This window comes from Salvia splendens, chromosome 4, assembly GCF_004379255.2.
Source record: "Salvia splendens isolate huo1 chromosome 4, SspV2, whole genome shotgun sequence".
Classification (NCBI taxonomy): Eukaryota; Viridiplantae; Streptophyta; class Magnoliopsida; order Lamiales; family Lamiaceae; genus Salvia; species Salvia splendens.
This window is the reverse complement of record NC_056035.1, coordinates 3324035-3336096: the sequence shown is the minus strand read 5'-3', so window position 1 is coordinate 3336096 and position 12062 is coordinate 3324035. Positions and strand designations below refer to the sequence as shown.

At 38.7% G+C, this 12062-nt stretch overlaps 2 protein-coding genes across 3 annotated transcripts; both read left to right on the top strand.

The window, feature by feature from the left end:
• The first annotated feature begins 3945 nt into the window (after positions 1 to 3945).
• On the top strand, positions 3946 to 6885 carry LOC121801282 (pentatricopeptide repeat-containing protein At1g80550, mitochondrial-like). 2 transcript variants are annotated; one of them, XR_006050575.1, is made up of 3 exons: positions 3946 to 5426; positions 6145 to 6236; positions 6518 to 6885. XR_006050575.1 is itself a non-coding variant. In XM_042200742.1 (2 exons), the coding sequence occupies exons 1-2, from the start codon at positions 3994 to 3996 to the stop codon at positions 6531 to 6533; spliced, it is 1449 nt and encodes a 482-aa protein (XP_042056676.1). In that variant the 5' UTR covers positions 3946 to 3993; the 3' UTR covers positions 6534 to 6885. The 2 variants fall into 2 exon arrangements, 1 of the variants encoding a protein (XP_042056676.1); XM_042200742.1 differs by lacking the exon at positions 6145 to 6236.
• A 2205-nt stretch (positions 6886 to 9090) lies between these two features.
• On the top strand, positions 9091 to 11188 carry LOC121798020 (putative UPF0481 protein At3g02645). The gene is made up of 2 exons (XM_042196838.1): positions 9091 to 9359; positions 9460 to 11188. The coding sequence occupies exons 1-2, from the start codon at positions 9174 to 9176 to the stop codon at positions 10954 to 10956; spliced, it is 1683 nt and encodes a 560-aa protein (XP_042052772.1). The 5' UTR covers positions 9091 to 9173; the 3' UTR covers positions 10957 to 11188.
• The last annotated feature ends 874 nt before the right edge of the window (positions 11189 to 12062 follow it).

The window sequence follows — 12062 nt, the reverse complement described above, 5'->3', positions numbered from 1 at the left end:
CATAATTTAAATTTTTTAGATGGAATGGCCCGACGTCATATGTAAAAGCACCCGGACATTGTGTTGAAAATTTCCGAGATCAGTTCTCCATGATGCATCCTAATCAGGTACTTCATATATTTATAAAATGTTTTTGGTTTTTTGTTTTTTGTTTTTATGGAAATTATTTTGAAAAATTTGTATCACATGTAGTTTATTTGGAGGCCTTATCTCCACCGGGAGTTGCCGGAAAGTTGTGATGCCGGTCGTCCTATATGGATGTCGATCACAACGCTTATTTGTTGGAATCTGGCTGAGCCACACCTGCCACACCGAGTGTTGCGCCAATTCGGGATTGTCCAACCGTATATCCCGGATCTCCCCCGGTTCCACGGTTCTGATTTTTTGAAACAGGATCGCCGTGGAAAAGCTGGTCGGAATTGGGTTCAATGGCACGCCAATTATATACAGGAGTGGGACAACAGACACTTTACGATATGGACTGATCTGGAGGACAGTACTGAGCCTGTTGCAACGGAAGAATATATGAATTGGTTTCGCCAGATCACTGTGGTGTATTTAACCAAACCCGGCGTGCATGCTGAAGAGGGATTCCACGAAACCGCATCTTCTCATAACTTTACGGTACATTATTTATACTTAACTAAACCCTGATTACTTATTCAAATTCATATTATGATATGTACTTAACTTTGAAAAATTGTAGGTGGAGACGCTTCACAAAATACGTCACTATCTAAGTGGCCGAGCTGCGACAGGACATTTCTGTCCGGATATGGAAACCATTTCGAGGATGGTTGAAGAAGGACTGCAGATATCCGGGGAGCCTCAGCTGATGGACTACCCTCCTTCGCAGCGCTCTGCAATGGACGTGGACGTACCCATAAGGCAAAAGGCAAAACGACGAACCAAGCAGAAAACCGTCCGCGGAGAGTCGTCATCTCAGTTCGTACACGACTCCGATGACGATTTTGAGGACCCACCTCCACCGAGCTCTGCACTTCGAGGCCGTCATTCTATTAGCCATACCGGTGGTACCGGAGAAGATATTGGCCTCAGTGATGTCCCCGCTTCTCCACCGCGGTCGTCTGTGCAGGAGGATCTTGAGAACGCTGTTGTTCAAGATACTCCTCCCTCAAGGATCCCTAGATCTACATCTACTATTGGGAAGGGGATACGGCGTCTGTTTATGCGGAAACGTCGTGACGATTGAACTAATTTGAACTCTTGATATTACTGTAATTTGATATTGATGTTTTTTCATTTGATTTGAACTCATTGATTTTAAGTCTTTATGATTAAGTATTTGGATGTCTGAATTATTATTTCCTAGTAGAAATGAAAATGAAAACAGGCAAATAAAGAGATATTGGCGTTTTTGTGAATGTAAGTCTTTGTGAAAAACGCCAATGCTATTGGCGTTTTTAAGTTAGTTTATATTTTGCCCGTTTTTTCTACAACGAATGCGGACATTCTGAACAAACACGCCATTCCCGTTGGCGTTTTTAATAAGACGCCATTCCCGTTGGCGTGTTATTTAAAAACGCCAACGCTATTGGCGTTTTTAAGTTAGTTTATATTTTGCCCGTTTTGTCTACGACGAATGCGGACATTCTGAACAAACACGCCATTCCCGTTGGCGTTTTTAATAAGACGCCATTCCCGTTGGCGTGTTATTTAAAAACGCCAACGCCATTAGCGTTTTTAAGTTAGTTTTTTCGTTGCTCGTTTTTTCTACGCCGAAAGCGGACATTCTGAACAAACACGCCAGTCCCGTTGGCGTGTTTCAGTAATAACACGCCATTCACGTTGGCGTTTTAAAGTGAAAAGACGCCAATTAAGTAGGCGTCTCTTTAAACACGCCACTCACATCGGCGTGTCCTATAAAAAAACGCTCCCACAGTTAAGAGTTTTTAATCATTTCATCATTATTCAAACTGCATGCCATCTCAGTGTTCATCATGCTTCCTCAGTGTTGCTCGGCACTCCCACAAACATGGCGGTAAGGACTTATCTTTCGGATTTCCCTGTGGCCACTTACAAACTGCATGCCATCTCTTTCCTTTACTTTCAACAACTGTATATTGTCGGATTTTTTCCAAATGCCAATGAGTCACAGCTGCCTTCAATTCCAACTTCGTTCTAAATTTAGTATGCAAACCGACATTGGTAGGATCCTTTTCACTCCAATAATGCACACTGGGATCATCACGCTCAAAGTTTTTGGGATCAAAACTATCATATGGACCTGGTAAGGTGCGAAAGTAGTTGATTCCAGGCTGTGGGAACTGTGGAACTACTCTTCCTCCAACTGCCCTTCCACCAACTGATGTTTCTCCAACTGCTGTTTCTCCAAGTGGAATGGATGGTCTTGAAGCAACAAATTGTTCATCATCCGACGGATCACCATCTGAGTCTGTACTAACCATGTCGGAATCTTCAGAATTATAAGGTGATTGTGGATCAAGAAAGTCGGCTTTATCAGGACCTATTATGTCCTCCACCACATCACAATTGTCACGATCCCCTAAATGCACGCCTCCAGCTTCAAAATCTTGTGTTGCAGCTAAATATGGTTCTTCGGCTCTCGTAGACGTACCAACATCAAAATCTTGTGTTGCAGCAAAATATGGTTCTTGGGCTCTCGTTGACGTACCAGCATCATAACTTATGACATGATGACTATGATGTTGAGTAATTGCCGAATACTCAACATATAATTCAATTACACCTCCAATAACCATACTCTCACTAAACATTAGTTGCATGCATACTTCTTCTAGTTGAACACCTATAAACGTGACTCCGGATCCAAAGCATATAGTACGTTTCCATATTATTTGAATATTGTTTTCATATATGCTTATCCCCATCCTTTCACAAATTTTTTCCACAAGGTCATCGTACGAAATTGTTTCATCCAACATAATGAATCCTTTAGCAAAAGGAGGATCATACGAAATAACTGCTCCGGGAATTATCTTTCCACCCCAATATAAATTGACACACCACGTCATACTATCTGCAATAATGTAAAACACAAATAAATATGTATTATTTTTACATTCATCATTATGTAGAGTCAGCCAAAAAATTGACAAAATAATTCTATTAAATACACTACAATATGTATTATCATAACAATCCATAAAATATACTATAACATATAATAGCATAACAATTGGTCAAAATATTTCCATTAAAATATATACTATCATAATAATCCATCAAAATATTAGTGTACCCATAATAATTGGTCAAACTATTATATTAATTACACTACAATATATATTATCACAACAATCAATCAAATATTGGAAGACTAATGTTTAGAAGAATGAGTCTAAAATTTGATATACTAACCGATTAGAAGGACTAATGGTTGAAAGAATTAGCCAAATTCAAAATATCCACGCTTAAATCCACCACCGGGTCGACCCGAGCGAAAGGTTTTTATGCGTTTGGGAAGGGTTTTCGCGTTTTGGGGAGGGAAAGTGTTTAGGGTCGCGATGTTGGGGGAGATCTGATAAGGATATGGTTCAACAGAAACACGCCGCTCAAATTGGCGTTTTTAAGCATAACACGCCAACCTCAGTGGCGTTTTTATTAATTAAACACGCCAACTACATTGGCGTTTTACCTTAAAACACGCCAACTTCATTGGCGTTTTTTCCCGCCGCTGTATTTGGCGAAAATACACCTCCAATACGACGCGAAGATAAACGCCAATGAGGTTGGCGTTTTTACTAATAGAAACGCCAATGTGGTTGGCGTTTTTCCCATTTTTGGAATAGATAACAAAATGGGTACATTTACGTAATCTTTAGTGTAAAGTGCCCCATAAACCCGATTTTCCCGGGTTTTAGCTTCTAAGCAATTTGGGGATTTTTTTTTATATATTTATACTTTTAATTTGTAATTTAAAATACTAACACCAACAGAAGCTCTGCCCTAGCGCGACTTGCAGACATTTTCGATCGTCAACCTTAAATCATGCTTCCTTCAATCATCTCAAAACTACATTATTTCCGCTCACACCGCTCTATTCTTCTCTCGAAGCTTCAAATTCTCCTCCTTTATCATACTTCTCCGCGCTCAAATCCTCAATTTCCTCACAGAGTGTCGCTGCATCCTTCTCGAACCCAACCGACAACCAGCTTCCCGGGCAACCCGTCTCCGACCCACTTCGAAAAATCGATTTTTGAAACGGAAACAGTTCTTGAAACTCTCAATTCTTATGCCAATGACTGGAAGCTCGCGCTGGAGTTCTTCAACTGGGTTGAAAGCGAGTGTGAGTTCCGGCACACAGCTCACACACTCAATCGGATTGTGGACATTCTTGGTAAGTTTTTCGAGTTCGAAATCGCCTGGGAGCTTATTGAAAGAATGCGGATAAATGGGTGCTGTTTGCCTGATCACACGACTTTTAGGGTGTTGTTTAACCGTTATGTATCGGCTCACCTTATTAAAGAAGCAATTGATGCTTTTGTTAGATCGAATGATTATAATTTGAGGGATGAAGTTTCGTTTTCGAATTTGATTGATGCTTTGTGCGAGTACAAGCATGTGATAGAGGCTGAAGAACTATGCTTCAAGAAAAGTTGGGGCGACCAATATCGTGACGTTTTGCTTTGTTTTAATGTGGAAAATACAAAAATTTATAACATGATTCTACGCGGTTGGTTTAAAATGGAGTGGTGGAGGAAGTGTAGGGAGTTTTGGGAGGAGATGGATAAGAGGGGTGTGGAGAAAGACTTGTATTCGTACTCGATATATATGGACATCCAAAACAAAAGTGGGAAGCCGTGGAAGGCTGTGAAGCTGTACAAGGAGATGAGGAAGAAGGGTATTGAACTGGATGTGGTGGCATACAACACAGTGATTCGTGGTATTGGGATTTCAGAAGGGGTTGATGTGGCAGTGAGGCTCTACAAAGAGATGGCTGAATTAGGTTGTTCACCAAATGTTGTAACTTTCAACACGATTCTAAAGCTTTTGTGCGAGAATGGAAGGTATAGAGAAGCACATAGGGTGCTTGATCTCATGACTAGAAAAGGTTGTCCGCCGAATATAGTTACATACCACTGCTTCTTCACGTGCCTTGAGAAGCCTCGCGAGATTCTTAGATATTTTGATGGGATGTTAGATAGTGGTGTCCGGCCAAGGATGGACACGTATGTCATGCTCATGAGGAAGTTTGGAAGATGGGGTTTCCTTCGTCCTGTTTTTATTCTCTGGGATAAGATGGCCTTACATGGGCTGAGCCCGAATGAGTGTGCTTATAATGCTCTGATTGATGTTTTGCTGCAGAAGGGTTTGGTTGACATGGCTCGAAAATATGATGAAGAGATGTTTTCGAAAGGGCTTTCGCCTAAGCCAAGGGCTGAATTGCAGACAAAAATGGCTGATGAAGGATCTGGAGATGGGTAATTTTTAATCCTGTTTTAAACAATTTTGAATGTATTCTCATTCATGCCATAGCCATAGCATGAAAATGAAGTCATCTTGTCCTTCTCATTGAAACATATACGCGATTCATATAGAGACTCTTCCTTGTGATTTTCAATTCTTTGGTTTCTGCATGGGAATTCATTTACAGCTTTGTGCTATCTGTTATTCCAAAGAAATTTTCCATTCAATTAATACGAAATCTGAAATTTTATCGTCAGATTTCTGTCTTCTAGCTGGTTATAAACAACTCCAATACTTCTATTGTACAAATATTTTCCCCAAATTAGATCTTCCAATTTTAGAGGAACCTAAATGATTTGGAAATCTGTTCAATAAGTATAATAGTAAGTTTTTAGTTTGATAACTTTGAAACAACAGTTGTAGGATACCAGAACTGGCTTCTTGCTATATGATTGGTTCATGCAGCTCATATTTGGCTTTTGTTTCACTCATGTTTTTAATGAGGTTGGTGGTTTTATTTGTTTTTAAAAGATCACAGCTTTAACCTTTTCTAGTTTCTAAAATTTGAAGATCTGGTGTAGTATTTACGATTCAGATGTCTTTATGAAATTTAACTTTCGTGGTGCACAAATTTCATTTCATGATGCTTTAGCTTTCTTCCTATTGCTTTACCTTTCTTGGTTTTTTGCAACTTTTGAGTCAATATTCTAAAATCAAGAATCCCATCTGCAGTTAGCTAGTTGCCTGTTTTTGGAATTGTTACATACAGAGGCTTGATGCGAATGGTAGAGCCCCTTGGAGCACTGATATCCCCTCCATTAATGGTGAGACGAAGATAAGTTTTTAGGCATGTATAAGGCTCATTTCATATGGTAGCAGCAGAGACTGTGAGGCATGGGGTTTGGGGTTTGCGAGTATCGGGTATTAACCGATTAAGTTAAAAGCCCTATTTTAAGTTACAAAACACGCAAGTTGTATAGAAACAGAACATAGGGAAAGAGACGAGACAGTTCTAATTTTTCTGTATCTAGTTTTCAGCTTTGAACTCTCGTGTAAGTATTTTTTATCCAGTTTCAGCTGACCTAATCTTTTTTCTGCTTCCTAGACATGTCTGCAGATGATGTTTCGGTTAACTGTGGCTCGAGTGGCGCTCCACATTGCACAACAGAAGGGAATGGCTCGGTGATGATGTACATCCCAAAATCTAATCCTTGCTGCACATAAAGGGAACATCAACTGCCCCAAGTGTGTTGGGCAAGTTGATTTCCATAGACGATCCGTTCCCAGATCGAACAGCGCATGTTTCTCGTTCTCAGTTCTCTTATTCGTTTCAAGTGAGCCCAAGTAAGAAAATTCTCCTCTTTCACTTCAACCCCTTTGTGTGCATAGGCTTCAAAGATTTTGATTTGTTTATGGTTGAAGGCTTGAAGCCAATTTTTTTACCCTTTTCAAAAAAAGTTATTTTTTCTGTTACTGCTCATGTGCTTGGCTTGAGTTATTTAGTCAAAGGAATATTGTAGTATAAGCATAGAAGAAAATCGAGATTAGTTTTTTTTTTATACAAGTGAATAGAAATTTAAAGGTCGTGTCATGAATCACGATATACTAGAACTCTGACATTTGACCTCATGCATTAACCACGCACACAAATCGAGATTAGTCTTCTCCCCTATTGATAAGAGGTATAGCACGTATGCTTTTTGCAAACGACAATGAATTTTATTCACAAATTGGGCGCCTACCCGCAAGCATCGGCTGCAGATAATCCAAGATCGTTAATCTTTAAACGTAGTTTGCTAATTTACTGAAATACCACTCCTTATCTCCCTTTTAAATTTGTTTTTTTTAATAAAATGATTAATAATGTCACCCCCATTTACACCTTATCCTATGAAATAATAATAACAAAAGTTATGTGAGTTGGCTAAGCTATATAGAGGTAATGTCTGAGGTCAAAGGTCTCGGTTTCGAGTTCTCAGTAGGGTGGCCTTTATATTTATATTCATTTATCCATGAAAAATAACAAAACAATTACAATTCAAATTTAGATATTTATACAAAAATAATGAAATAAAAAAACCACTACAATTCAAATGTTAATGTTTAGCCAAAAATATACAAATGCTAAAAATGACAAAATAATTAAGTACATGTCAAGTTTAATATTTATATTTTCCTATCGGCGACAATGGTTGCGTAGATGATAAAAATACCAAGGATGAGTTTTTCCATGAAAATCGCCGTATCTATTTTTCAAATATATCACATACTAAAACATTTTAATTTTTATCTCCTTACTTCTTTCATCCGCAACCATGGTTGTCCCTCTCTCCGGCCACCACCGGCCATAATTGCAATCTCCATAGACCTGATCGTTGGCACAATCACATAAACAATTTATATTACATTCGTCCACAAAATAGTTTTGTTTTTTTCTATTGTCAATATTTCAATCATTTTTTCACTTGTATCATTAAAATATAGGGATATTGGCACCTAATATCATGGAACTTTAAAAAAATTTGGTTTTTCCCGCGAACTTTACCCGAGCTTGTTATTTCTCACAAATGAAAAAATTCTGGCAAATAATATTATGATACGGATTTTTTCCCGTCATTTCTCGACAACAATTTCGAGAGCTTCAAGTTTTTCAATCTTTGAAGATAGATTTTCTTGAAGCACACCCTCTAAAATTGTTCTTCAATCTATTAATATAGCCTTCTTTTTTTTCATTGGTGGGAAATAACAAATTTTAAGGTAAAGTTTGTGATATTATTTGTCAATTTTAAAATTCGTGGGAAAACCAATGATATTAGGGGTCAATATCCCTAAAATATACTACTAGTACATGAAATACCTGGCATTCCTAGAAACTACGTATATACATCATAAAAACCATGCATATGGTGAGAGTCGTGAGACAAAACATGTTTTGTTTTGTATTTATTAGTTATATTTCTGTTTTATTCGGAACTTATAAATCCCAAAAAAGGAAGAAAATACTCGGAACCAATTAAAATGGGATAAGGTGTGAAAACGATAAAAAAAATTATTGAGACGTGTAATTTTAATTGCATTTGTAAAATGGTCCTAACGATGGCGTTCCTGTAAAATGGTCCCTTTACATCAATTTATGATATAATGAGGAGAATAATAGAACCAACAATGAACAATACATCGTCACGTGAAATATAAACTGCATGGTAACAATTATGTAAAAACTTCAATAAAAATTAGATAATGGAGTAATACCATGCTTGATTAAGCTTTGTTCGTTTAGTTAAAGAGTGACTCGGTTCATTAACGTCCCTAATTATACATACAGTATATAATTAATGCGTTTGTTTATCCATCTCAAACGTAAATCATCAATCATGCAATTTCAACTTGTTTTTGCAAACGTATAATATTGATAGACTTTGTTTTCCATAAATTGATCGTTTGTCAAGAAATATAGATCAAGACAATTTTTCTATATATATACAGCACCATGCCAGATCAATGGCAATGGCATGGTCCTTCATCCATCTTTCCCTCTCTCTCTTTAAATGATTAATTTACTTTTACTAAACGTGAAACATATTTATAACTTAATTGTAGTTTTATTTTGGAGTGAATGATAAGATTTGAGTGTATCCCATTGATTCAATGTATTTGACCATCTACAACTAACTCACTTTCATCTTCTTTACATATTTTATTTCCCTATAAATACTTAACTCCCCACTCCACTTCACATACACCAAATTCAAGCATCAACCATGTCCTTCTTCCAACCAAACATCCTAACCACCCCAGGCTGTAAATTTGACGAAGCCCAATGGGTGGCGAAAATCCGAAAAACCCTAGATGAAGAACTCGATGAAGCAATCGAAATCCCGGTCACAATCTTCGGAGTTCCAAAACCCCTAAAGATGTGTGATCCGGACTCCTATATCCCACAACAGGTACCATTGGTGGAAACACTACCAATCTATTTTTCAAATTTTATTATATTATGAAAAGTGTCTGTCTAGCCCCTACTGAAAAAAATTCCTGTGGGCACAGGTGTCGATGGGGCCGTACCACCGCCTCCGCATCGAGCTGTACGACACGGAGCGGTACAAGGTCGAGGCGGCCAAGCGTATCCAGCAGGTCCTCCCAAACGTGAACCTCGAAACCCTAGTAGACCGCCTCATGAAACGCGACCACCACGTCCGCGCCTGCTACCACCGCCCGGTCAACTTCGGGCGCGAGGCCCTGGCCTGGATAATGGCCCTGGACGCGTGCTTCACCTTCGAGTTCACCCACGCCTGCGGCCTCAAGTACGGGAAGATCCTGAAGAAGGTCCCGTCCGGCCTCTCCCACATCATCGATGCCTCCGGGAAGAAGATGGCCCACAACTCCATCCTCAGAGACATGCTCATGCTGGAGAATCAAATCCCACTGTTCGTCATGAGGACGCTTCTCGAGCTCCATTTCTGTTCAAAAGAGACGGCGGATCAGAAGCTGCTCACGATTCTGACGTCGATGAGCAGAGATCTGTCGCCTTTCAAGGCGGCCGAGAAGGCAGAGATGGCCGCGGTGAGGGAGTACGCGCACGTGCTCGACTTTCTGTACCACTTCATCGTGCCAGAAGCCGACATGTCTTATTCGAAGAAGGAGAAGGAGAAGAAGAGGAAGAAGGAAGAGGTGACCGAGGCGGAGGCGGAGCCCACAAAACTGTGTAAGCTGGTTTATACAGTATGGGAACTACTATCCAAACTAATATTAGGGCTTATCCGTGTGATCAAATGCATCATGTTCTGGAAACCCTTGAAAATACTGGTGAAGATTCCCTGGGCGATTCTGATGAAAATCCCCATATTCAGAATTCTGAAAGCCCAATTCGAACACGTGAGCGAAAGCCTACACACGGAGAAGGACGAAGACGAAGAAAGCAACCACGAGAAGCCTCCGCTGATGGAGGAAATCGCGATCCCCTCCGTTACACAGCTAGTGAAGGTCGGGGTGAAGTTCGCAGCGACGAGCGGAGGAATCTCGAGCATCAGATTCGACAAAAAAACCCTAACCCTACACATGCCGGTGATAAAGCTGGACGCGAACTCGGGGGTGGTGCTGAGGAATCTGGTGGCGTACGAGGCGTGTACGGCGCCAGGGCCGCTGGTCCTGGCGCGGTACATGGAGATGATGAACGGGATAATCGACACGGACGGGGACGCCAAGTATCTATGCGGGAAGGGGATAATAGTGAATTATATGAAGAGCGAGAAGGAGGTGGCGGAGATGTGGAATGGGATGTGCAACTCGGTGAGATTGACGAAAGTGCCCTTGCTGGATAAAGCGATAGTGGATGTGAATAAGTTTTACAACGGCAAGTGGAGGGTTAGGATGGGGAGGTTCATGAGGGATTATGTGTTCGGGTCGTGGAAGATTCTGACGTTTGTGGCTGCGATAGCGATACTGTTGTTGGTGTGTATTCAGGATTTCTGTGAGATTTATTCATGTAGTAGGATTTTCCCCAGGATTGAAGCTCTAGAGCCCCTCCAGCCAAACCTTGATTAATAGTAAGATTTATGTTATGTTTATGCATACATGAGATGAAATTTAATTGTACAAATATGTAGCCCGCAAGCTTATGTACGAATATATGTTTATGTCTACTTGAGATTAATTTTAAGTGTACAAATATGCAGCCAGCAAAATTTGTACTGATTTTATGTTACTAGGACACAATAAATGTTCATATTTTCGATCGGTGGCGGGACTTTTATTAATGGAGAAAATGTTAGTAATATGTGCATCTTACATTTATGGGTTAATAGTTAATTAAATCATGAAGTCTGGTCAAATTCTGGTTTATCCCACAAAGTTTAAAGTTGGAATAATAAATCATGAAGTTTCAATTTTTCTCTAATGTGTCATTCATGTACATGTTATCTTTTGATGATATTCAAAAATTAACTTTTTCATTAAAATAAGAAAATAAAAGATAAAGAAACATAATTAAAAGAAAAAATATACTTATTTTCGTAAAACACGTCATTTCGAATATCATTTAAAGATGAAATTTTGCATATAGATGGGATAATTGAGAAAAATTGAAACTTTATGATTTAATATTTCAATTTTAAACTTCGTGAGACGGAGCAGAATTCGACCAAACTTTGTGATTTAATTGGCTATTAACCCTACTTTTATTTATATTAATTTTATAATTAAATATAAGTGAAATATCAAAAATAGTTCAAATGCATTAGTGACTACTAGTAGTAATAAAGTTATAGAAAAGAATTAGGCTAGCTGTCTGACAAGTTTTTTTTTCTTTTTTAGTTTTTTGTTTGTATTTTCTAAGATTATTAAAAAAATATTTTTTATTTTCTAAAGGCTCATAAGTATTTTGACTTCAATTAGAGATGTTTCGATATAATCCCTAAATGCTCAATATTTTGTTTGACTAGCGGTCTTCATCTTTGATATTTAAGCCATGAAACCCAAAAGTTAGAATGGCCCATTTTATTTTGGGCTAACAAGAACTTTTAATTCCTATCCTTTTTTAATATTTACTCATTTTAAACTTTTTTTATATAAAGTAGTATTTATATATGGAGTATAATATAATTTCAACTAATGTTCAACCGATATGACTAACTGAATCATTAACAAACTTT

Excerpts from the sequence above, each read along its gene's own strand:
- LOC121801282 (XM_042200742.1), top strand. The coding sequence starts at position 3,994 with ATGCTTCCTTCAATCATCTCAAAACTACATTATTTCCGCTCACACCGC.
- LOC121798020 (XM_042196838.1), top strand. The coding sequence starts at position 9,174 with ATGTCCTTCTTCCAACCAAACATCCTAACCACCCCAGGCTGTAAATTT. Across the intron at positions 9,360-9,459 it reads ACTCCTATATCCCACAACAG|GTGTCGATGGGGCCGTACCA; the intron begins GTACCATTGGTG and ends CTGTGGGCACAG.